General features: G+C 43.4%; 1 protein-coding gene across 3 annotated transcripts in view; it reads right to left on the bottom strand.

Moving 5' to 3' along the window:
• The window catches only part of ADAMTS17 (ADAM metallopeptidase with thrombospondin type 1 motif 17), a 256,462-nt gene that overhangs the window by 64,598 nt on the left and 164,895 nt on the right, over positions 1-26,969 (bottom strand). For 2 of the 3 annotated variants that reach the window (XM_073304274.2, XM_073304277.2), the window contains exons 15-18: positions 23,919-24,039; positions 20,441-20,515; positions 13,914-13,994; positions 3,783-3,940 (exon numbers count right to left, since the gene is read on the bottom strand). In XM_073304274.2, the coding sequence (XP_073160375.2) occupies positions 3,783-3,940; positions 13,914-13,994; positions 20,441-20,515; positions 23,919-24,039 (435 nt within the window). The remainder of the gene's footprint in view (positions 1-3,782; positions 3,941-13,913; positions 13,995-20,440; positions 20,516-23,918; positions 24,040-26,969) is intronic. The other variant, XM_073304275.2, reaches the window with a different exon arrangement.

The raw sequence follows: 26,969 nt of genomic DNA on the forward strand, positions 1-26,969 counted from the left end.
ATTCTTGTGTTGAAAGAATTAAAACCACTATCCTATTTCAGGGGAAAGATTAATATTTGACTCGAGAAAAGAGTTTCAAATAAATTACATGCTGTTTTAAGTGAGCTTTGTTTATTATTCTCCCAATGACTTTGGGCTTCATGTTTGTTCTAATGGTCCGATACTGGTCTCTATCCCATCTTTAAAGCATATCTGAGGAAGAGGGAGAGAAAGGAAAAATCACCCCTATTAATAGCAGACTGAAAAGTCAGTTTGTATTGCAGTAGAACCTCAGAGTTATGAGCTGACCGGTCAACCACACACTGCATTTGGAACCAGTTCCTTCTTGCTGGATACACTGACAGAGGGGAGGTGGGTGGGTCTTGGAATGGATATGAGCAACACATCTCGAAAAACAACAGTTACAACAAGGTAAGTAGCCATTTTTTCTTCTTCGAGTGCTTGCTCATGTCGATTCCAAGTAAGCGACTCCCAAGCAGTTCCTAGGAGGAGTTGGAGTTCACTGAGTCGCAGACCGTAGCACTGCTCCGCCAAATACAGAATCATCTCTCGCCTGCTGAGTAATGGCATAGTGCGACATAAAGGTGGGGACTGATGACCATATCGCTGCCCTGCAGATGTCTTGCCTGGGGACCTGTGGCAGGAGTGCTGCTGAGGAAGCCTGCGCTCTTGTGGAGTGTGCTGTTAATGCTGGGGCAGGTATCTTTGCTAGGTCGTGATCCATAAAAAGATCCTTTGGGATGACACTGGAAGCCCTTTCAGTTGCTCAGCAATTGTGATGAAGAGTTGTGTTGATTTTCTAAACAGCTTTGTCCACTCAGTGTAAACAGTTAACGCTCGTCTGACATCCAGGGAGTGGAGCATTCGTTCCTGGTTACTAGAATGCAGTTTAGGGAAGAACACTGGAAGAAAAATGTCCTGATTTGCATGCAAAACTACCTTTGGGAGGAAAGCTGGGTGTGGCCACAACTGTACCTTGTCCTTATAAAATAAAACAGTATAAGGGGGCTCGGACGTCAAGGCCTTAAGCTCAGACACCCTCCTGGCCGAAGTTATAGCCATCAGAAATGCCACTTTCCGGGAAAGATAGAGAGAAAGCATGTTGTTAGGGGCTCAGAAGAAGGGCCCATCAGCCTTGAGATCTCATGGGGGGGATCAGCTGTCTTACTTGAGGGTACAGTCTATCTAGTCTTTTGAGAAAGCGGCCAACCATGGGGTTAGCAAATACTGACTGGCCAGCAGAACCAGGCTGGAAAGCAGGAGTTGTGTGGGTCCCCCTTTGGCATAGGCTTTCAGACAGAACCCACAGGCTTTGAATCCCTGAGACCAAGGCATGCCCCGGTCCCTGGGAGGGAAAACATGGTAGGGGGAGGATCCCCAACTAAAACTTATTTTAACTATGAACTACTGAAAACTAACTAATACTAAGTTTTTAACTATTTACATACACAACAAGAGAAAGCCCACTAGGTGATTGCTTGCTGTAGAGCAAGGGAAGAGAGCTGCTCCAAGGACCGTCACTGGCGGTAAGAAGGAACTGAAGAGGTGGTGGGTCGGCAGGGACCTATATACACCATCAGGAAGGCGCGACTCCAGGGGGCTCCACAGCCAACCTGATGAATACCGCTAGGGGAAAAACCTTCCAACGACCGTACACTTGGAATGGCCATGAGCAAGCACTCGAAGAAGTAGTACGCAATCAGGCAGCAGCAGAGACAATAACAACAAAAAAAGCAAATACAGTACAGTACTGTGTTTAAACGTAAACTACTAAAAAAAGGGAGTTTTTTAAAAAAAGATTTGACAAGGTAAGGAAACTGTTTCTGTGTTTGCTTCATTTAAATTAAGATGGTTAAAAGCAGCATTTTCCTTCTGCATAGTAAAGTTTCAAAGCTGTATGAAGTCACTGTTCAGTTGTAAACTTTTGAAAGAACAACCATAATGTTTTGTTCAGAGTTACGAACAACCTCCATTCCTGAGGGGTTCGTAACTCTGAGGTTTCTACTGTATAATAAATAGGGCTTAGGGAGAAGCTTCCTAGTAATACAATCCTTATTTTTGTTGTTTTGTTGGATATTGAGGGGAAGGGGGGGGTTGTTTCCATTAAAAAAAGATACACAGCAATGCTCAAGTTTTCAAAATGACAACACCAGAATCTACTGCTGTTGAGCCTCAACCGAGGAGAACAGTCAGAATAGTCAGATCTAGCCACAAAAGGCACAGAAATCTTACACAACATTTTTACAAACCTGAGCTCATGCGAATTCATATTTTATACGGTACCCTGAGGACAGACAGTTCTTCAGTAATATACAGGCTACTTTGTAAGGGGTTTGGTTTCAGGGTGGAAAGTTTGGATCTAAGCAAAATTGTGAAGCTGACATTCTTAACATTGAAGAAGTCACCATGGAAATTTGACTTTTAAAAAAGAGCTAATAGAAAATATAGGCCCAAGTCTTTTGTACATGTTTAGCTTTACATGCCCAAATCATGATTTTCATGAATACGTTAGGGAATTGCAAGAATCCTCAAATGTGCCCTTTTGAATACCGAGGAATAGTCTCAGTTCAGCTTTGCCACTGGCCTGCTGTGTGACCTGTGCAAGTCACTCCACACCTCTTCCCAAAAACGGGGATAACAACGCTTCCCTTCCTTTGTGAAGCATTTTGAGAGCTGCATGTGAAAAGCACCGAGAAGAGGGAAGGGTTATTAGTCTTATACCGTTTTTGTGAAAAGTTCATGGCAGTTCTGAGCTCTTCAAACAGTACAATGAAAATGAAAACTAGAACAGCGCAAATCAGATTTAACAGGGGCCCAAAAAATGTAGGTGAGGAAAAGCAGAGAGCCATTTGATTTTTAGCCGTGTCTAAAGAAGGGCTGGGGTAGGCAGATCCTGGCAAGAAAGTCACAGAGAAAGGAAACAGTGCCTAGAAAAATTAAAGTGGACAGAAAATAGAAGTTAGAGGAAGCAGTGCCTACTTCACAATACACTGTTTTCATAGGGTCTTCCATCCCAGAATTGCAAAGCCCTCTGCAAACACTCATGTATTAACATCCATGGGAGGCAGGGTATTATTATCCCCATTTTATAGATGGAGAAACTAAGTCAGAGAGAGATTACATGACTCGGCCCAAATTACACACTGAGCCAGAGACAAAGCTGGGAAAAGATTCCTAATCTCTTGACCCAGGAGGTCTCTTGACCCATACAGCTTCAGTGTTTATAAAAGAACATCCTGTGTAAATAGAAAGACTATGTTGAACCGGAGCAAAGAAATGTAACAGTTCTCAACCTAGTCAATATATAAGTCAAGATGATTTGCGTGTGTAAATTGAGATACAGTGCCAAATTTGCACAGGTCATGTGTTTTGTACCTTTTATTACCTGTGTGAGAAAAAGGTAATTTAAACAGAGAAACATACACTGGTGTGAGTCAACTAGGAAGTTGAGCCAATGTCCTTTTACATGTGCAAATGGTTATGGGCACAAAACGCAGAAGGCCTTGAAAAACCAGGTCCATACCAGTTTCTTTATGTCTCATTATGTAATGTACATCACAGTATGAAGCTTCTACGGAGATTGCAAGCTGACACAAAATAGACCTTAAGTGAGATGTAAGTGTTGCCCCCTGTAACCCTGCAAAAGAAATCAGGGGGAGAAGCAATAGATTTTCCTTAAAACCCTGGGGAGGAAGCAAATAGTTTAAGTTGAACTGTGAGCATGGATATAAACCCTTTATGTTGCATCACTTAAGAAACATAAACAAAGGATATAAAGTTACCATCAAGTGCAGTGGTATTTTAGTTGGTCCTTTGGCAGACATTTTCTCCCATAGACCCCTTCGCACGTACCGGACAGTAGTGCCTGCGATCTGAAACTCGCCAGGAAGCTCAATTTTCCAGTCGCTGTTAATGGATCTCTTACTGGAATCTTTTAAAGCTGGAAAGAATCAAACACCATGGAAGGAAATGAAAGCAATTCCATAATTAAAAGACAGACCCACAGTGATTCAGCTTCAGCCCACTTCAACTGCAAGATGCAGTAGCCTTGTAGCAGATGGGAGTTTAAAGGAAAAATCAAGTATTTACTTTTAGCTGAGGAGTTACCAGGTAGCCAAACTGTGAACATTCAGTATTACAGTGTAGGAAGGCATCTCGAATCACATTACAATTGCTATCATGTAACATCAATGTCACATAAGCTGGAAATGCTGAAGTTTTGCTACCTTAAAATTTTTCGGATCTGATTTCTAATGAATCAAAGTCCTCTGGATTCTAAACATCGAGACATTTTCTCTGTCACTCCACTGCCAGGAAATTAAAGGGGGGCGAGGGGCGGGAGTGGGGAGCAGTTCTGTGCAGCATCAGTTTACAAATGAAACGGAAGGAAGAATGATTACATGGTGTCCTTGTAAAGATACTACTAGTACCAGGCTAGATGGCCCAACTCTAACTTACATTAGGGGACTCCTACCTCCAGTCATCCCACTGCAATCCGTAGTGAGAGAATGAGTTCTCACCAACATGAGCAACATACAATTTATCTCCTACTTAATGCATATCAGGAGAACATACATATTAAAGGGATATTGTCACAAAAGTTTATGTCCAACATTTCTCTTCTGTAAAACCAACTGGGATTACTAGGAAATTTTCTATTAACTTTCAATGAAACGAGCTTTCACTTGGCTTTAAACATAACCTTGGAGTATTGGAGCATTGTGCTAGGGCACAAGAATGCTAAAGTGACTAGATTCAGACTAGGAAAAGAATGGAACTTACGAGCTCATTTTTCTTGTTCAAGCTGAGTGAAGTGCAAACAGTAAACAGAGAGGATAGTTAGTGAACAGTCAATCAGATGCATATAATTATTTCAATAATAATCTAATATGTTATTAGTAATAAAGCTACATTTTAGATGTACAGCATCATTACATTTATTTATATAGGTATGTGTATATAAACAAACTGTAACATTGCTTTACCTTTAAAATATATATATATATATATATATGTAAATTTTAAAATGGCACTAGTAACGAAACTGTTCTAGAAAGCAATCTTCTGTCATTTGGGATTTTGGAAATTAATGTTTCCTCCGCCCAAAGCAACTACATCTTTGTAAAGATTACACTCAAGTCTAAGCACTCGTTTCATAACCTTTGAAAGCTTATTGATGCCGGTAGATTAGATAAATCCAGACACTCGGATACCAAAGCAGCAAGCACAGTATAAGACCTGGATAGAACGGAATAGCTATTTGATCCCCTTTGATTGTCTGAGGTTTGCAAACCAGCCATAAACTAATCTCATGCTTTCCTTTCTCTCCTTGAAGCTTGCAGACTTGCTGTGTCACACTTTCAAAGCTATGGAAATTGGCAGCTGTAGAGTGAAAAAGAATGAAAACACTGCTGGCTTTAAACAGACTCCTGGTTTATGAGACCAGACTTGTACATTATTATCTAGTCTGCCCATCTTGCAACTGATTGAAGTCTGGCAGTTTAGCAGTCGGGTCCCAAGAAATTCCTGCTGAAATCAGTAAACAGTGAAATGTATTCAGAACTCCAACCATTTTCAGAGCACTCATCTTTCACTCAACTCTCACCTTTCCTCCTAAGTGCAGAAACCCAATTTTCTCCTAGTAATTTTTAAAGTTTTTCCAAAAGAATTAACTTTTGAAAAATAATTTCCTAAAACTTCCTTAGGCAAAAGGGTAACAAAACACGCTGCATTGGTTATGAGATTTGCAAGCGGCAAAGAATATATATATATATTTTTAGTTTATTTGGGGCTTCCACAATGAAGATGTTGGATGGATTCTTTAACCCAATTCTTAGAGCTGAATCATAAGGGAGGGGTCAAAGTGTGTCGGGGGCAGGGGGAGATGGCGTGTATGGTGTTCTGCCCAATCCTCAGCCAGGCACGGGACCCTTATGGGACCATTCCAGCTAGCACAATTTAGAGTTGCCCTTAGGCTGCTCTAAATTACTTCAGAGGCCATTTTGGTCCTGGCAGAGCCAGCATCAGGGAAACAGAGAAGTGGCTTTCAGCCATTCCATCTACATCAAGCTTATGTTCAGCATCAAGCCGGATGTCCTGTCTGCTCTCAGGCCTGCAACATAGGGAGCTAAGGCAAGTGATGCCTTGGCAACTCTTGGTCTTGATGGAAGCAGGTCAGGCTGTAAAGGTGCAGACATAGCAGGTGATAAAATAGCCTGGTACACCAAAACCCCTTTTGAAAATCTTTGTGAGGTGTGCATGTGTGCAAATGCTGTGCAGGGCTAGACCTTTGACAGTCCTGTCAGGGCTAAATTTCCACCTGCCTGGATGTGCCTATATGCCTTGTGAGCACAAGCATCCATTTGGATGGACAGAGAAGTGCTGTTTTAGCCAGAGCCTAAAGCCCTGTAGGTTTACTAGGTGAAATCTCTCACTAAGCTCCGTATTGTGTCCAGACTGATGTATATACTCTCATGTCTGGGCACAATACACCAAGGCTGGATACAGGGTCTCAGTTTATTAATTTGGGGCCTGATCTAAAGGCCCATCAAAGTCCTTCCCTTTACATTGATGGGATTAGCATCAGGCCCTTTTACGGGTTAACCGCAAATCAACAAGGCCTCCATCAGTCAACAAATACCCCACAGCTCTGAGGTTATACCTATGCTGCACACTAAGTCTGGGTCTGTGGGACCCGGCCTTGTGGAGTCTGTGTTTCCAAGCCCATGCTTGAGCATCCACGTTGCATCGTAGACCTGGATCTCAGAGCCATGCTAATGGCTGCACCATGCAGACCTTCTGACTCAGGTCTGCAGCTTTAACTATGTCCACACTGCAGAATAACAGGGCCTGGACCCAAGTCTCAGAAAGTATCTCTACACAGGGATAAAAGACCCACGGTTCAGTGTGCAATGTAGACATACCCGAGGGGTCCAAACCTGTTTCCCTTTCATATCCCACTGAAATTAATGGAAGGGTTGTGTACATCAGGACAGCACCATAAAGAAAACTTCTCCATAAAATAACCCAGTTGTAAAAGCAAGATATCAGGAAGTCAGCCATTTAAAACTACTATTTAGAGGCAAAGGTATTTGGAATTTCATCTATTTCCTTCCAGAAAAGGCTACTGTATGTACAAATGCTACTTCAACTCTCCAGCTACTGAAAGATGACTCCATCCGTGGGGATGTTGAACAACTGCAGCTTTTCAAATTAATTTTTGAGACTTCCAGATTACTGGGGAGGGAATGTTATTCCAAGGATTTGGGGATGAAAGCAAGCGTACCGAGAAGTAGAGGAGCAAGCTGGCAAAGCCTGATTTTATGGGAAGAAAATTCCAGGCCACAATCTCTGTGGAGATTCAAGTGCCATGTATCCAAACTGTTTTGCCCATCCAGATACTGGGTATTATTGAGCAGAGTAGTCTGTGGGTGTTTTTCGCCCACTGGATCGTTTTCTAATTTCAAGGTTAACTGTGTCTCCTGGCCAGACTGTTCTTTAATAATGTTTTCTTAACCATTAGTGATTGAGACCCAGTTTATTAACTTTGTCAAAATTATGACTCTTGCTTCTAATTAACTAAATGAGCAGCGGTGTGACCCAAAACACAGTTGTATCAATGGAAAGGCTCCCACTTGCTTGCTTGGGTTTTGGATCAGGCCCCACCAACTAGCATGCTCTGGAAGCCTTCGTTACATTCCATGTTGTTCTTTAATATGCTTAGAAGGTCAGGACATGAACCTCCCCGTCAATGGCAAGACATGGCTGACTTGATTTTTGGGAGTGCGGGCATTAATCTAACATGAGTCATGTTTGTAATGACATGAGACCATTGCCTATAGACCTGCTCTTGTCTGTGGCTGCTCAGTAGTCAGGCAACATTTGACGTCCAAAATACGGCTATTACTAAGAGGTGTGCTTCAAGAAACTAGAGGCCAGATTGCCCCCTCGCACAGGAGGGGCTGAGCAGGAGGAAATTTTTGTGAGGTTCTCCTTCATGGGGATTCTTACCAAAGTGTTCTGACAGGGTGCAGAGTTTACTCCCCTGCTGGAACTGGCAATAGGTCTGGCCTCATGGATCCAGAGAATCTGGAGAAGGTTGAAAGAGATCCAGGAAGAGGGCTGGTGCCTCAACACTTTCTCTGGGTCCCTGGCATGCTCTACAGTGGAGTGTGTTATAATAGCCACAACGCCCCACCCCCACCACAAGAGGATCCCTGTCCTAGAAGAGGGGCCATGAAAGGCGCAACCTTAGGCTGTACTACATTTCTGGTCTGAGCTCTGTGGGGAAGAGGAAAAATGTACATCTCCCCTGACCATGCCTGCCACCCCATGTACTCACTACCACCATGGACTGTCCACTGCTCAGCCCCAAAGGATCCAAGGTAAGTGGAGGGGTTGTAGTTACTGAGGCCCACCCCCAACTCCCCGACTGGAGTACAAGACTCTCACAAGACTGGTTCCTTCCTTCAAGCTCTTGGTATTTATGTGTTGCAAGCAGCACAGCTCAACAAGACTCTCCGTGGCTCGTTTGTCTAACCCCATGACATTCTTGCTCACCGATTTACAAAGTGCCTTCTGCAAACCCCAGAAAACTTTATGAAGCCCCAGAATGCTGCTGAGGGACCACTTTACCCACCACCAGAAAGCATCCAGTGCTGCTGCAGACTGAAACTGGCATAAGCAATGGCTCTGAGCAGCCCTGAACAGGACCAGCTCAGGGATAATATTGTATCCAACTAAAGTCATGGGTGGAATGGAATGATCTCTATTGTAAGATGGCTACTTACTGAGATACAGAGACAAGCATGCCTACTCTTGTGAAAAGGTCCATGAGAGCTTTAATGAGCAGAAAGGCAGCATGCTGAGCTCCCGAAGACTAGGGATCAGTTCTGATTCAGAGGGAAGATCGCCCCTTGCTGAAACACCAGCACTCCATGCTTAATCTCTGGGGTCTTCCATCTAGGGAATGACCATGTCTTACTTGAGGGAGTCTTACGGTTGGCAGGCTTTGATCCCCGCTTGCTAGCATCCAAGCAAAACGAGTTTTAAGGAACAGCAAAAAACATGTAGCTCTTACCGCATGGAGTGTTTTGCAAGCAGGGATTCTCAAAACATTTTGCAAAGGAGGGGGAAGTATCCTTATTTCCATTTTGCAGACAGGAACACTGAGTCATAGAGAGGTGAAGAATTTGTGTACAGGGTCACTGAGCATGTCAGAGCTGTGAACAGAACTGAGGGGGTAGATTCTCTTCTCTGCCAAGATCTGCTTGATAGTGTGGACACGAGAGCTCAATCAGGAAACAGATTATGATTTCCTGATCCTCAGTCAGCCCTGTCCTCAGTGTAATCTAGAGCAGACTAAAGGTTACTCTAATTTACAGCAGTTGGCTGTGGTACTCCCAGGATGATATGCCTGCTGTGAATAACAGTAACATAACTCCACCTCTGACCCTGACCCTTCACCAAGGTGGGGGTGGCAGATGGTTTATTGGGTCAGCTCTGCCAGCTTTACACCAAATGTGAATTCCTGTCAGAGCCAGGCTGTGGGCACTGGTCAGTTGCTAAGTTGCAGTCAGAAACTGAGTAGTGGGGTCAGTGTAGAGGCAGGTCAGGATAGCAGGAATTTGGGGGTCAGGCACCTAGTTGAAGGCGGGAGGTAAATAGCAGAATCAGGATATCAGGAAGTCTGGTCAGGTGCCAGGTTACAGACAGCAAGCAAATAGCAAAGTCGAGAACAAACCAGGCTCAGAAGCTGGAGTTTACGATCTACAGCAAGCAGGGTCTGGAGCGGAAGCAGGCAGGCAGTCTGTGTGGTTGCTCAGACAGCTCTCCATGATGGCTTCCTGGTTTAAAAACTAGCAACAGCCAATCAGTGAGCTGGAAGGGGCCACCATTCAGATCCTGCTGGACAGGACTTCCTGCAGAACCCAGATTCATGGGGTCCTCAAGGGGAAACCAAGCCTAAGCATCCAGTGGCGATGCGGATGGTCAGTGGCTCAGAACCCCCATGGTCCCAGGTTCTAGTCCAGCAGTGTCTTACAATTTCCTTCGTTTAGGGGAATTCTCAACTTGCAGTTGTGGCCAGACTACAGCTCAAAGGGTCCAGAACAAGGACAGTGAATCTAACCCATTGTCTCCTGACTCCTAGTTCAGTGCACTATCCATGGGATCATGCAGCCTCTCAATATCAAGTCAATTATTCACAAGCATCAAAAACCTCCAGCATCTTCTCATTGCACCAGAAATGTCTCACCAATCACCAAACCAAGTCTCTTCACCTGACCTGAATCTCATGTCTTGTCTCCCTAACATTGTGATCTCTGGGGGAGAGGGAATGTGTCTACAGGAATGGTTAACTGTAAGTAGCTAGGTCAGACTACCACTGGGATGGGTTTCACTCAGGAGGTAGCAGGCATTTGCCTGGTCTCATGTGTAGGTTTTGAGGCTTAACATCATACAGTAGAGGATTAAACAAAACCAAAAAGCCCTTAACTTCTCTTTTCCTTTCAGGCTGGAAAACAGGAACTGACTAATCAAGCTAATCCTAAACCTGGCATCCAGTCAGATCTTTATTTCCACTTGCAGTTCCTCCAACTCACTTCCGAGCTCATGCAAGCTGCCGAGGCGTTTCCTGTTCAAGGTGGTTCTTTAGCAAGAAAGCCAGCCGAGCCAGCCAGCCAGCGTGGGTTGAATGTAGGTGGAGGGAAATTATTCCGGAACTGCTCCCAGCAAATGGAATAATGATTCCAAATTAAGCAGGGCTCCACAGTGCTGCACCCAGCCCTGAGTGGAAACGAGTCCTGATTGGACTACGCTTTATGAGTGAAACTAACACAGGGAATCTTTCCAAAGTTAGACCCTGTGTTAGAATGAGTGCAGAGCCGCTGTGCCTTATTAAAGCTACAGTGCCTGGAATTTGATTCCCAAATTATTATCTTGTTGGAGACTTGCTGTTGCTACCCTTGGGTTTAGATTAACAAGGCACTGCCTATCTCTTCCTGTCTGATCATGGACATTGGAGACAGACATCTTTGCAGACACTGTAAGATCCTCCTGGTTACTGAACATGAACTACAGAGCTGAAACAATATTGGGAAACTTCAGTGTAGCAAGAGCATCATCGTGCACTGCAGCTGGGGGAAAACTCTCTCGTCCCTTTATGTAAAGGCACAGACATTTAAACCAACTCTGCAAAACTGGACTGCAAGTATTGTGGGAAGATCCCTGTCTCGAGGTGTCTCAGCATTCCTGCTCCCAGGTGCAGGAGGCCAGAGATGTGCAAAAATGGAAAATATGTCGGGAAAAGTTGCTTGGACCTTTATGAATCTCAAAACTGGATTGGTTCAAGTTTTGGAGGAAGATCTGTGGGAAGGAACGAGTCTCATTTTAGCTGAAATAGTATTTCTTATCTTTAGATAAGGCAGATGCATGCAGGGGCAAAATTTGCTCTCAGTCGTAGCCAAACCTATTGGTGTACACTTGTTGAGGTTACATCTGTGCCAGTAAGCAGGGTTACAGCATTGTAATGGAGGACCGACTTTAGCCCTAAATATTCAGTGCAAGCTTCTCAGTACTAGAACTCCAGTGGATAAAACTAAAACCCCCTGATAAACATTCTATATGAATCCCATGGAAACAATCAAACAAGACTGGCTTCCAAAAGCCCAGTGTTTGCAAAGCTTGAGGAAACACTGGCCCTTATTGTTCCACCAATGGTTCGGTATGTCAAACATCTTATGTGCAGGCATAATCTTCTTCCAGAAAACTGGCTGCCGCATGAGCAGAAATAATAGCAACAGTGACACATGCTTCCTACAAAGGAATGGTGGCACAAATGCCGGCTTTATAATACAAGGCACAGCCCACCTCAGAGTTAAATGACAGGGGCTGGTTTTTTCTTAATTGCATTTTAGCTTTATTCATCACGTGGTATGTATTCAAGAAGATAGATAGGGCAGATGGGGTGACAGCCCAGGAAAAGCACTCTTGCTGAGTGTTCCTTGCCAATTCTGGTGCCATCCCAGGAAAATAGCGGAACTAGTGCACAAATCCTAAGACACAATCAGCCTGCGAAAGCTTTCTGCAGCATCTTGTATCCTAATATTTGCAACTAATTGGCATCTAAGAAAAAGGGTTATGATGAAGGAGCACACGGGAGTCAGGAGACCTGGGTTCTATTTGCAGCTCTGCCACCGACTCACTTTGTGGCCGTGGCAAGAGTCACATCACCTCTGTGTGCCTCAGTTCCACCTCCTGTAAAAAAGAGGGCGTAAAATGGTCATTCGCCTATGTGGAGTTACTACCGTTCTCTATTATTTGTTCCAGTAGCACCCAAAATCAGAGAGGGCACAGTCCCTGCACCGAAGAGCTCACACTGGAAGAGACCGAACATGTGGATGTGAAAGGGGTACAATATCTAAGTAAGGTGGTAACACACTGAGTGGTCGGAGTAAGACCCAAACAACCATTAATCCCAGTTTATCCCAAATGGGAATACTCTGGTGAGGAAACGCTACAGGACCGGGCCCTAATGGAAGCACTCAGTTATTGTGCTGAGGGGAGCCAGATAAACTGACGGGTAAATAGACAGAAAATAAAGGATTCAGGAGGCGTACATGCTTATCGATAGCAACGAAGATCCTGAGGCGAACCTGCTCGGAATTTTAAACCACAAAGGTTCAACAAATGTAAGAGACGGCTTTGATTGTTCTCTTCTCCTGCCTTAACGTGACATGAAATTGTGGCACAGTGTGAAACAGTGAAAAGCTCAGCTCAGCTTGTTACCTTGCTTGCAACAGTGTTTCCACGTGGCCATGAATCTATCTATATGTTTGGATGAGAGGAAGGAAGGTCCAGTGATTAGAGTGCCAGCCAGGGAGATTCAATCCCCTACTCTGCCACAGACTTCTTGGGAGGCCTTGGGCAAGCCACTTAGTCTTTCTGTTCCTCAGTTCTCCATCTGTGCAATGGGGATTGCAACACTTCCTTACCTCACGGGGTGTTCTGAGGATAAATGCATTAACGTTTGTGATACGAGGATGATACTATGAGGATGGGGGCCATATATGTACCGTAGTAGACGTAACTATAGTGTATCAACCTCTACAGTTAGCTATAATTTACAAGGAAACTGTATAGCCCTAACTGTAGGGTTAATAATTTTATAATGAATTTGCTGACCCTGAAAATATTCTGGGCTCTCACAGGGCCAGATCTTCCTTTCCCTTCCACAGGTGCAATGCCACTGACTTCAGTGGGACTGCAGGAGTGTAAATGCGGGGAGGACTAAGCCCATTATTTCAGTTGGCTGCCTCACAGAAATTTAGAATAAATAATATTAGTACTGGATCGATGGCTGCAGCCAGCCCATCTCGGCCTGTGGGCTCATTACAAGCTAAGCAGGGCTGGGTCTTGGATGTAAAGCAAAATGACAACCTCGTACTGCAGGGAGTGGCCCTGGCAGCATGGTAAGTGTGTTGGGGGAGTCAGCTGCATTGTCCTTCCTCACTACTAGGTTGAACTGGGTGCTATGCTCTTCCTACCTAAATGGCTGCTGTTTCATCTGAACGCCCCATTCTTCCTTACTCCTCCCCCTAAATTGTTGTTGCCTGTTATTAGACAGATCCTCTGTTCCACCCCAGAGCAAAGTGCATGTCAGGGACTCGTCTACGCACGTAAAAATGCTCTGGGATTCCTTCAGGATGAACACCCCCCTATTGCTGTCCGATATTAACACGCTGAGCATACCACCACAGAAATGGTGAGACATCGCAATAAGAAAGAAACGTTAGCAGGCAATTCCTGCAAATGATGAACCCTGTGGCCTACCTACTCCTATTGATCATTTAGACGAAAGCTAGCTTAACAGAAGCGTACACTGAGTTTAGAATCAAAGCATTTTTCTTTTTTACCCAGAAAACTGTGGGCAGGTTTATCCTCCACCACTCGGATCCGTCGAGCACCCGCAGGGATCACAGCTGCTTCAATATAACCTAGGGCAACAAAAGGTCACATGGATGAGAGTATCCCACAGCCAGCCAGAGGCATTCTGTAATTTAGTATCATCCCCCAAAAAATCAACTCCGCTCCAGCTTTTGTAATGGTTGGGAAACACTCGAAAGGTAGGAACTGTTTTGGCAGCCAAGTTTCAAGCCAGGGCTAATCATTACAGCTTGAGGAGAGGGGGAAATGCGTATGTATTCCTTAATTGCAACTGTTCTGGCTTGTGGCTGGGTCTATTAAATCTGTTCCCTTGCATCATTTTTGTTCATGTGCGGCATCTACCGGAATACGTTAAGATCCTACTGGAAGCTGAAGCAAAGGTGCGCTTGCCAGTAGTTACAATGCACATCATGGGAAGAGACGTGTCAGTGCTTTGAAATGAAAACATTGGTGTCAGCTGTTCTGAAAAAGCTTTCTTTGGGATATAACCTGCATGATCATTCATATTTTTAAGGAAAAGAATGAGCTATCTGGGAGACTGCTAAAACTAAAACATTGCAGGAGTCAATGATGACAACTGGTATAAATCTATTTGCTTTCACTTGCATGTCTGTCCCTATGAAACAGTCCTATATAATTTAATCGACGACAATCTCCTTCCTTTAGAACTTTTAAACCAAGCTGCAGAATTCTACAATCAGGATTTAATTCTACAGGATAGTTTAAAAAAAAACAAACAAACTCTAAGACTGATCTCATTCATCATTACTTTCTATGGGCCGGATCCCTGAACTATGCCAATTTAAATCATCTGGGCATCTGACTCTCTAGGTTTGTAGAGAAATTTCTATAGAATCCTATGAAATTTCTATAGAACACAACTGGTTTTTATCCTTCTAAAATTACAACTCAGCTCCATAAGGGTTAATTCTTTGTTTATCAGAGAACATAAACATTATTGTAAAAACATAAAAAATGATACTTGTAAGTTACATGTGGTTTATTTATTGCTTTTAAAACCCCCTCAAAAATGTTCGCAAAAAGAAAAGGAGTACTTGTGGCACCTTAGAGACTAACCAATTTATTAGAGCATAAGCTTTCGTGAGCTACAGCCCACTTCATCAGATGCATATCGTGGAAACTGCAGCAGACTTTAAGCAGACTGTAGCTCACGAAAGCTCATGCTCTAATAAATTGGTTAGTCTCTAAGGTGCCACAAGTACTCCCTTTCTTTTTGCGAATACAGACTAACACGGCTGTTACTCAAAAATGTTGTGGTTCAATTTAGAGATGGGCAAAAACCAAAACCTCAAGACAGAGGCACTCTTGACCTTTGGAGTCATTCATGTGTTGGTTCTGCTCCAAACTTCGAGGCTCAGCCCTATCTTCAGTCTAAGTGATAGGCAAAAAGCAAACTATCTACTAATATCAAAAAGAACAAGGAGTACTTGTGGCACCTTAGAGACTAACAAATTTATTTGAGCATAAGCTTTTGTGAGCTAAAACCCACTTCATCAGATGCATGGAGCGGAAAATACAATAGGAAGATATATATATATATACACACAGAGAACATGAAAAGATGCAGGTTGCCTTACCAACTCTAATGAGACAAATCAATTATCTTTTCATGTTCTCTGTATATCTGTCTATCTTCCTACTGTATTTTCCACTCCATGCATCTGATGAAGTGCGTTTTAGCCCATGAAAGCTTATGCGCAAATAAATTTGTTAGTCTCTAAGGTGCCCCAGGGACTTCTCATTCTTTTTGCTGATACAGATTAACACGGCTACAACTCTGAAACCTGTCATCTTGCAAGCTACTAATACCAGTGTCAAATATGAAGCAATGAGACTACCTTGGAAACCATCGTGACTAGGATTTGATTCTTTTTAATTAGCAAGATGGTTTATTTTTCAGTGTGTAACTTGGCTCCTTCTTTGGCTCTTCCCCCTTCCCACCTTCTTTTAAAACACTGAATAGCTTATTCTGTATGCTTTACCTTCCCTTTTCTGTTATACGTACTAAGTGAGAGGGCCCTATTCCAGACCTGCCCCTATAAAAATAGGACAATGCTGGAGAATCAGTAGTGTAAGAGTAGTGTTTGGGTCTATTCCTTTAGAATTCGGCAGTACTTTGGTTTTTTTGTTAAATGCAGCTGAACTCCCATGGTTCTGCTTTGTTCTGGACTGAGCAAGTGAGAGAGAGCGACACACTACAGAACAAAGGGCCTCTCTCTGTGGCTGCATGGACTGTGGAGGCAGTACCCTGGGGATGTGGCCTGGATGTGGCTAGTGAATCCATCACTATATAGATCCCACACACCTAACCCCTGCCTGCAAGCCTTTCACTTATGGGTTTGCACAGGGGCCTCAGCCCATTGGCTTAACCAACCACAGTAGTGTCAATGAAGCAGCTGCATAGCCACCAGATTAATGGGGCACATGGATTCCTTCCCACTCCCAACCCCTTTTAGATCACCTGTACAAAACATTCTCACTGGGGTGTTGGTGGTAGGTTAGGATATGATCTGGCCAATGACAACCATCTCCCTCCTTAGTGTCTCATCTTTTTAAGGTAGCCCCTATTGTTCTGGTACATTACACTAATTTGTATGGTCATTTTACCACCTCTCCTCTCTCCCCTCAGCTCGGGTCCTTTTCCTTATTTCCCCACCCAAGAGCATCATTTTCTTCATTGTTTTCTTCTCCCCTGCTCCGGTTACTTCCGAAAGTCAGCCAGTCATCCTTTGCAGGGAGAATCAAAATAAAGGGAAAATAGGATTCTGAACAAAGAACCTCCACTCATGTTAGGCTGATGAATTCCCCATTCTGCTAATTACAATGCATGCTCCATCAGTAATACTCACTACTTCAGGGTTTGGCTTTTATGGCAATTGTGAAATCTATAAAAATCAAAGAAAACAGATGTCGGACATTAGGCTGGATCCTGCTGGGAGTTGTTTTTTTGTTGGCTGGAATAAATTACATGAAGAGCAGCACGTTCTAAAATGCCAAACATCCCTTGTGGCACCCCATGCATCCGCATTCAAACCCAACCAACTATTACTATCCGACACGAGCCCACAGCAGAGTGATTAATGACAGCATGTCACTGCAAATGTACCCTGGAAACACACCTGGCCACCATGTTAGGAAGCCACTTTGGAACATGCCCAAGTATCACGTATTTGTTGATGTATTTACTGTAGATGATTATGATGATGATTTTTGAAATCAAAGGCTCAGAACTACCTTCAGCAATGACCAGATCCAAAAAAAAAACCCAGTAAAATTAATGGAAAGGCTCTCATTGATTTCACGGGGCTTCAGAGCAGACCCCTAAGGCAGCGGTATCCTCGCCCGTGTCCCGCTGTTTTTGCGGTGCAAGAGGCATGGCGTTACTCTTGAGGTTCTCCTAGTGCCACAAATAGGCTCTCATTTCACCCCTGCGGTGCGAGAAAATACTATGTGGAAACGCTGCCTTGTACATTACCTTTGAAATGGTAAATAGCTGAGTTTAAGCTATTAACAGGGTATTAGTTCTGAAGACTATTTAGTTTGGTCTGAGACCAGATTTTTCTCCTCATGTAATTTCTAATCCTGACTGATGGCACCATGGGCTGTATTCACAGCTCCTGAATAAGAAAAAAACAAAACAATTTACTGTACTAGCTTTCTGAGATCGGGTGACACAGAACCAACTATTAACATTTTGTTTTCTTTAGGGAACCAAGTAGCGCTCTACGCCGGTATATGCTCGTGTAGTTTTGAAATGTTCTGTCGGGGGACAGAGTAGGTTCCTTGGGCATGTCCCATCGAAAGTGTCTGGAGCTCTTAGCCAGCAATACTGGGTAAATCAGTGGTCAAAATCCTACTGCAAATGCACTAAATACACCATACATGCAAACTCACCACAAATATAAACGCAGATTGCTCCCAGCTGGGTTTTAGAGCTAGTGACATGTTGCTGCTCAAGAGACTATAATCCCAATATTGGAGAATATTGCCCCTTAAAAACATCCCCATGGTTTTGGAGGCATGTTTTTGATCACAAATTGTAAACTGCAGATTTCCAGAAAGATTATCAAGCATTAGCTATTAAGCACAACAGAAAGCTCAATGTTGGTCCAGAGTAAAAAGACTGTCAAAGATCTGTTAGGTAACCTGGGGGTAGGTAACTCTTTGCAATGCTGGGGTCTGCAAGGTTGAGTTAAAATTCTGTTTAGGTGAGCAGCTGCATAAAGACTGATGAGATCTGGCAACAATCAGGCAGTGGTTCTAGTTATTTCATCCAAAAGTCAGACTTTTAAGATGAAGGTTGGAAAGTATAAACCGGAGAATTTCATTATTTGGGCATTTCTAGAGCTGTACGTACTGTGCTCCACCTTGGGAACAGCTATTTTGGCATGCAACAATCTTTCTGGATAATCTGTGTTACATCAGTGTCCCAGCAACATAAGGCCGTGATTGAAGTGAGTCCTAGATACAAGATATATGGTGAACTTGTATTAGGAGAGACGCCAGAACAAAGAGGTAGCTTTGTCATCAAGCAGATTAATACATGTATGGTGGCTACTGTTTCTTCACTTAAACACTGGAGAGATTTGCAAGAGGAAAGCAGGCTCAAACAGGAGAACCCACTGTTAGGCAGTGTTATTAGTCCCAGAGAGGAGAGAGAGGTTAGCACGAATTTCAACGTGGAACTGAATTACTACAAAACTGGTTTGGATGTTACTGGAAGACAAACTCTCGGGTAGAGCAGATGTTACCCCATGGCTGCAAGTGCTAATCTCTAAGCAATGTACCTTTGTATCTTCCTAATGGGGGTGTATCACAGCATGGGTAGAACAAAACCCAAGCCCCTGCACTATCCTGAGTTTTAGACGCTGTCCTGCTGCAAGGTCCCAAGTTGAGAGCTGTAAAGACTGCACCCCTTTTTTAATCTGCTGAACATGTACAGCATAGACATCCCCACTGTCCTGGGGTGGCCAGGGCAGTCTCCATAGCTCTTTCAGTCCTTGTTCCCGTTGATAAGAGTGCCAGTCAGTACCTATTGCGGCAGTGCTGTGGAAACATATCCATTAGACACTAGACTGAGACTTAAGAGCTCATTTTTTGAGCAGTCAGAAGATGCTAATGACTTGCCCTCACTATCGGTCAGGGCTGAATTCCAACTGACAGCCTACAGGTGGCAACCTCCACGCCCTCATTACTGATCCTCTCAGTAATCTACTGTCCCTCTAACTAGATTTTGTACAGAATACAATTCTTGTTGCTGATCAGAAAATAAAAGACTAATGACTAGTTTATCTTCTTGCGCGCATGAGAATCCTGGCGATTACCAATTGTAGGTACCTACTCACACAGTACCCACCCACCACTGTTTACTTCCAGCCATGGGGTAGCTAGCCTGGAGGCAAATCATTTCATCGTGAAGCCATGGACAGATTTCAAAGCCTCTTGATATTGCTACCGAGTGTCAATTTGGTGGTAATGCTTCCTATAAAGGACAGCTGATTGAAACCTGGTAAGTCACCCACTGCTGTGTGTTTCTGTCTGCCTCTCATCACCTGACTGTATATCCTATTAACAGAATTTTCTTGCACATGCTGAGAGAAGAACCTGCCCAGGCTTAAAGCACCATCTCTCAATTTTCTTTTTATTTTAAATGCACTACTGTCAAGGTTAAAATCCTGCAAAAAATGTTTGATTTCGTCACCATATTAAAAACAGAAACTGCTCATGAAGAAAAGTTATTGTAAGAGCAATTGGCCTAGTTCATTTAATTATTTACTGCCATCTGGAGTACTGACTTAAAACATAAGCCAAACAACCGCAGCTTCTCTTTTGGGTCACAAGACAGAGGGCATCTTCATCTGGCCAGGGAAGAGCAATACAGATGCACATGTGAAAAAATGTCTCATGTGGCAGGTCTCTAAGTATGACCTGTATGGCACTGGAATCTGGATAGGAATCTTACAAGGAGGAAGAGAAGGGCCAGACCCCTAGCTGGTGTAAATCAGCATAGCTCCATTGGCTTCCAGTATACATTACTGAGGATCTGGCATAAGTGCAGAATATGACTTGGAACACCATTTGGGACGTCGGGGGGTGGGGGGGCGGTAAATTTAGTTCCCAGGAAACAGGGGGACCAGGCCTAGTGCGGAGACAAGTATCCAGTGTGCAGAACCTCTGAAAACTCTGTGGCACTATAGAGATGGGGTGGAAGAGAAGAAACAGGGGCAGAACTTGATAGCGGGCTGACAAACATGGTATTCTGGTGGCTAGGCAGCTCCTCTAAAAGGCAAAGGACCCACGTGCTGTCTTTCCAATTCAGGCTAGTTATGCTGAATGTAGAAGGCTTTAAAGTGTATCCATGGCTTTTTATACAATGCAGTCTCCTCACCCAATCCAACCAGGAGGAGGAGGACAGAAAACCAACACCAAACAACAGCTACCCAATGACACCACACACAGCATTTAGGCATCTTACACGAGAAACACTTGGGAACAGCCTTTGCTTTTGCCATCACACACGTGGAAACCTTCTTACAATGACTATTGGTTACTGAGAAACAGAAAGGAGTTGGCATGGGTTTAGTCCAGTTAAGAGAGCTCAACAGCATGGTTTGCAATCACAGGACATACAGGGACCGATCCTGCAGTCAGCGGAGTCCCACGTGCACAGCAGCTGCAGGATCTGGCCCAAACGTTGTAGGTGCAATTCTCAAACTGATACTTCTTAACAATCAACGTCTTGACATTTCACAGCTATTCTCTTCTGAAATCATAAATCAACACACTTACCACAGGGGCTTTGGGCTTGACCCAAATCAAAGCAAGTCAATGAGGGATCTGCCACTCTCTTCGGTAATGATTTCAATATCCAGGCCCTGATTCTGCTATCGTGATTCATGCTGCTTAGTCACATTTGGCCCAAAATTTAGGCTTTGTAAAATCTTGGAATTTAAACATTATTAAAACGCTGATTTTTAAAGAAAATCCACAGACTTTTCCGAAACAAATACACGTTTCCTTGTGGTGTTTGCAACCTGAACACTGCAGCTTTGTGCCAGTGCATGAGACACAGAATGTGCAACTGACTAAGGTCCTGATCCTGCAAAACACTTACGCATATGAGAAGCCCCATTGAACACCACAGATTAACTCACAGGGCTTAACATTTAAGCAGAATCGGGGTCTGGAACCATAAGTGAAACCAACATGTCTAATTTCACTGTCTATGCTGAGAGAAATGTAAAAGCAGAGAGAATAAATAGCAAAACTTTCACAATTTTGAACATTCTTTGAATTTTAACAGTCTGAGCTGTTATCAGTGACACAGGTAAGAAATAGTTTAAAATAGAAACAAATACAATTTCCAACCTGGAAGATATGCCTTTGCCCAACACAGATCTCAATATTTTGGGTTATTTTTCACATAGTGTTTTAATCTACTATTTTTCGGGAAAAAAAGTAGCTAATGTATGGGTCAGGACATAGTATAATTGCTGGAAAAAATCCTTATTTGTACAACGATGTAAGATGGGCAAATGAAGTATTTTCAATGGTGAAGTAACATTTTAGATAGGATTGATGCGTCTCTCTCTCTCTCTCATGTTCCAGATATTCAGTAAAGAATGAGGGTGCGATAAAGGTTTGTACTTTATAATATTAATGATCAACATCTCCTCTGGGTACTGTCGCATCTGCCCTGTCATCCTATGTTGATTACCTAGCGTCTCTAGAGATGGGGGAATCCCTGCTGTACTCATCTGGTTGACAATCAGCAGAGAACGTTCAGTTCCTACAGATCTGCCACGGGGAAAAGTCACTGCATGTATTGAGAGCAGCCTACCTAATTGAAAACAGATGTATATCACTTTCGAATTCTGGCAGGAACCCAGAAGTTTATCATCTATCTGGGTCAAGTCTTTTTGTTGCATGAGGTTTCATAGTGATTTTGATCCATAAATAACAAAGATAGATGTTTCTGAAGGGAAACCTAAGAGATACTTATTTCCAGCTAGCACTGCTACTACAGAAATGGAGAATGGTTTTCCCATCTAAAATGACCAGAGTGTAATTCCCATTTCCTGCAGGAGACAGAGAAGCAGTGAAACTGTAAACTAGGCATACATTTGTTGATCTTCAGATCGGGAACTGTTGTAGAAGATGGAGCAGTGGTTTCACCACCGGCATGAGCTATAGATTTGGTGATGCAACGTACACTTCCAACACAGACATAAGAGGTATGGCAAAATTATACCAATGCTGTTCCTTTTTAATTGCAAAAGTTGTGTGCAATATTTTGTGACATGCTCTCAGAGTCCAACTCTCAAAGCACAGGTGCATGCCAACAAAGTTAACCAAGGCAAATCTTTTCCTTAGTCTTGCACAGCCAAAATGCAAACTTCTCACTACCAACAGCTGGACTCCAAATGAAACACAACGGTCAGAGCAGTAAAAACTGCAGCCTGGAAATCATGCTACAGATTGGCCTGACAATGGAAGTGCACAAATGAACTCCAGAAAGTATTAATGAAGTTTGCTAATTCCACCTGCACCTCAGAGGTGGTAGCTGGCTTCACAGATAAAAGTATGGGAAGGAGGTAGTAGAAATTAGAAAAGAGAGTCAGAGCACCAGCTTTGAAGCCCTGATTCACCAAAGCAGTTGAGCACACACTTAACTTTAATAATGAATGCAATGGAACTCAAGCATGTGCTCCACGGACATCTTTAACTGCTTTGCTCAGCTGGGTCCCAAAACAGCACCTGTCGAATGTGCTTTGTTTTTGCTTCCCTACATGTGGAGATGGCAATATTCATTTAAATATCAGTCATTTTTCCTAAATACTTCCTCCCTCCTGGAGTGGCCTCTGGGTCCTAAGTCTAATTTCCCTCGCACGTTGCTTGACCAGGATGAATGGCAACAGGTCTCTCATAAGTGTGGAACAGTGACTAAGGAACACGGGCTAATTCACACACAACGGGTGTGCAAAACCAGAGGGGATAGCTTGAGCTTGACTGAAAACAGTCTTATTTCAATGCTTCTACGTTGCTGGCATGAAGTCAGTATAAATACTCAGAGAATAGGGTCCCCTGGTTTAGCTGAAGTGGAGATATCCTGACCATTACATGAATCATCCGGGATGTACCCAGGAGCTTTCAGTCTAAATGCCAAAATCAGCTGTCTCCCACAGGAGGAGACATTATGATTATCTTGATTTTTTTCTCTCTCATTTTACATCAAAATTACCTATTATGTTCAACATGAACTGTACAGTGTGACTTCTTTGAATTCACTTAAGGAGGCAATGGCCAATCTTAGCAAACAGGAAGAGGCTGCAGATGGAATTCCACCGCTGAACCAGTTCTTTAATAAAACTGGAACATGGTTAACGAAACTGAATGGCAAAAGGTATTACACAGTGCCAACAGGCCTGACCCTTTGAAGCCCTGAGCATCTTCAATTCCCCTTCTCAAGAGGGACTCATCACCTCACAGAATTGGACCCTTGTAGGAACTCTTATAGGTTAAACAATTATTCTGAAAAAACTGTGCGATAAGATTAGGTGTCGTGAATAACTAAAGATTTGACCATCTTATTCTTGTACAGCTAGTCACTGATTCCGTCTCAAACATTTTAGCAGATTACTTCTGGGCAACAAATGGGGTCAGAAATACTCGTGTAAATTAGAGTAATTCCACTGTAAACACTGGAGCTACTCTCACCCCCAACTTATATCAGTGTCTGCAAGAGCCGAATCTCACGGACAGCCATAACACTCCCTGTGTATCAACCTCTAAAAATAGTCATTTCAATTTTCTTTTTAAATGTACAATGGCTATTTGATCAGGCACCACACTGTGCAACTCACCTACTTTTAAAGAGTTGTCACTAGCTCTCTAACTCCTAGATGTTAAGCAGTTAAGATGAAGGCAGAGCGCTTTTGCTAAATGCTACTTACCCATCCCCTTGGTGTGGTTGAAGTCTCCTTTCACCACTTTACAGGTTTTGCCATCTCCGTTGCAGATCCCACAGCGATCCTCTTTGGCAGCTGAGCCAATGATCCCATCGCAGCCGATTTTCTAATGACAACAACCAGAGGCGCTCGTTATTTCATTTACAAGGCTAAAGTGTCGCTAAACCGGGCTGACTGAAAAGCTGAACAGGAAAAGAACGTTGAGAGTCAGGAGATCATTCAGTCAGTACGGCATTGGCTTGGTTAGTCAGCAAAACACTCTTGTTCAATAGCAAATGCACAAACCACCTTATAAAAAGCTTCCCTGTTGTAAGCAACATCATAAAACCCTAGCTATCCAAGGCACATTTGTGTATTTGCACTAACATGTTTAAATATTAACAGATTACAAGGATACTCTGTATTTTATAGCATCTTCCATTTGAGGATCTCAAATAACTTTACAAATATTAATTAACCTTCATAATACCCTTGTGAAACAAATATATACCATGAGTCCCATTTTGGAAATGGGAAGAGAGGCACTGAGAAGTTCAGTGACTTGCCCAGATTCACACGGGAAGCTTAAGGCAGAGCTAGGAACAGAATCCAGGTATCGGAGTTCCAGTTTCATGCCTTCACCACAAGTTCCTCCGAGATTATGCCTGAGGTCCTGATCTATTGCTCATGGAAGTATCAGGGCATTGTATCAGGACCTCGCTGACGACACTAACATTCAGCAACAAACACTCAGCATCTATTACATTTTCACTATTTGAACTGAATGGCTCAGGATGCTAGTGCTCATGTCCACATTTTCAGCAGGTCCCATTAACTGAACACCAGAAACCCACATTTATGTTATCAAGAATTTAGGGTCACAATAAATGTATCAAGAATTTAGGTTCACTGATCTGTAAGTGCAAACTGCTGTATGCATGCACAGATGTGACATTTTGCCAACGCTCCCACTGTATTCAGTTTTGACTTTTTTTTTGCACCTAAATGATCCTAAAAATATTTAAAGAATTTAACCCAATGCTTCAGTTGAAAAGGCATTTGGATTGTAGTGATAGTCACGATTTTACATACATGCCTAAAGCAGTTACCACTAAAAATCTTTACCATTTCACCCCATAGGCAAACACTAGGACATTTTGTGCTCTCCTTAATCCTTGCTCTCATGGTGGGACCCTGACTGAGGACCCCCAACTTTTCAGCTTCACACCTCATGACAGGAGGCATGCTCTTCGACTACTCTGGCTGAGCTACGGGGTCTCCCCAGCCTGAGTCCAACTGGAACCTCATTGCTTTCTCCATGAGGTGCTTTTTAAACTGGAGTTCTGGCACCTTGCAAGTCTGGTTTGGAACGGAGTGACAGATACTGCATGTAAGGGAGATATGAACTTCTTTCTCCAAGGCAGTAAAGACACTGCTGATGCTTGTTGCTGACTGAGAAGGAATGGGGGCAGGAGAGAATTTCTGAAGCCTGGTAATCCTGGGCATAATCTAAGCCAGGGATCGGCAACCTTCGGCATATGGCCCATCAGGGTAATCCACTGGCAGGCCGCGAGACGTTTCATATACGTTGACAATCTGCAGGCATGGCCCTCTGCAGCTCCCAGTGGATGCTATTTGCTGCTCCTGGACAGTGGGAGCTGTGAGAAGCTGTTGCTTGTGTGGACCTGATAACGATAGATAGCACTTGACTGATACACAGCTTTCCTTGTAACTTGGCAGGACAGCAGTCAGCCATATATTTCCAGCTGCATTTGAACAACCGCATGCAACTGGATGGATAAATGTGGCAAACACTTCAACCAACTTTATTGCAAGTGTTATGAGACCAGCCCACAGGATTGTAGAGGAGGTAAGTAGAGAGAGGAGGATCAACAACACAGGAATGCAAAGGACCAGATCTCTGGATCTACACTGGGGTTCTTCATAAACCTTAAACCATGACGGCGATGTAGGACAGCCAAGTAAAGATAAAGAGGGAACGGCTCTGTGCTTTTCATGTTTTTAAGGCAAATTTTCACACAGGGATGCTACCTAATTAATGCCCCATAAGTATGAGTCAGGCCATGTAGGATAGAGAAATAAATATCTAATGCGCCTTGATATGTCAATGTATCTCATATAGTAAGTACATAATGATATTCATAAAGACATGCTGATTCTAGCTCAGCTGACCAAATTACATAGAAGAATCATAGAAGATTAGGGTTGGAAGAGACCTCAGGAGGTCATCTAGTCCAACCCCCTGCTCAAAGCAGGACCAACACCAACTAAATCATCCCAGCCAGGGCTTTGTCAAGCCTGACCTTAAAAACCTCTAAGGATGGAGATTCCATCACCACCCTAGGTAACCCATTCCAGTGCTTCACCACCCTCCTAGTGAAATAGTGTTTCCTAATATCCAACCTAGACCTCCCCCACTGCAACTTGAGACCATTACTCCTTTTTCTGTCATCTGCCACCACTGAGAACAGCCTAGCTCCATCCTCTTTGGAACTCCCCTTCAGGTAGTTGAAGGCTGCTATCAAATCCCCCCTCACTCTTTTCTACATGCAGAACATGAGAAATTTTTTTAGTGGCGAGCTGATGAGGTACATTGTTTTTCAGAATGATCAATTACACCCAGCCCCAGAACCTTTCTGATGAGGGTTTACGATGTGAATTACAATATCACGTACAAGTACTGCCATATCAAGGAAAGGATGAAATCTTAGAGTAGCCAGACTCTCACGATGTCAGAGACATGTTTGGAGTAGGGATGTACCTCGATTTCTGTGAGTTTAATCAATAACTTAAATGGGAGCAGAGTTAGGTCAATGCTGATCGCTTAGGAAAATCCCACCTCTGGATACAGTCAACAAACTATCAGATGGACCCAATCCACCTCTAGTCTAATGAGCACATTTTTATGGCACGAGTTGCCCTGCAAGTCAGAAAACACGGGACACACATGGTTAGGTGTTACCTTGCAGTATAAGGCATATGTGACGCACATGTTAATGACAACATCCATTAGAGACACACTCAAGATCTCCCGCA

Source organism: Lepidochelys kempii, chromosome 10 (assembly GCF_965140285.1).
Source record: "Lepidochelys kempii isolate rLepKem1 chromosome 10, rLepKem1.hap1, whole genome shotgun sequence".
Taxonomy (NCBI): Eukaryota; Metazoa; Chordata; order Testudines; family Cheloniidae; genus Lepidochelys; species Lepidochelys kempii.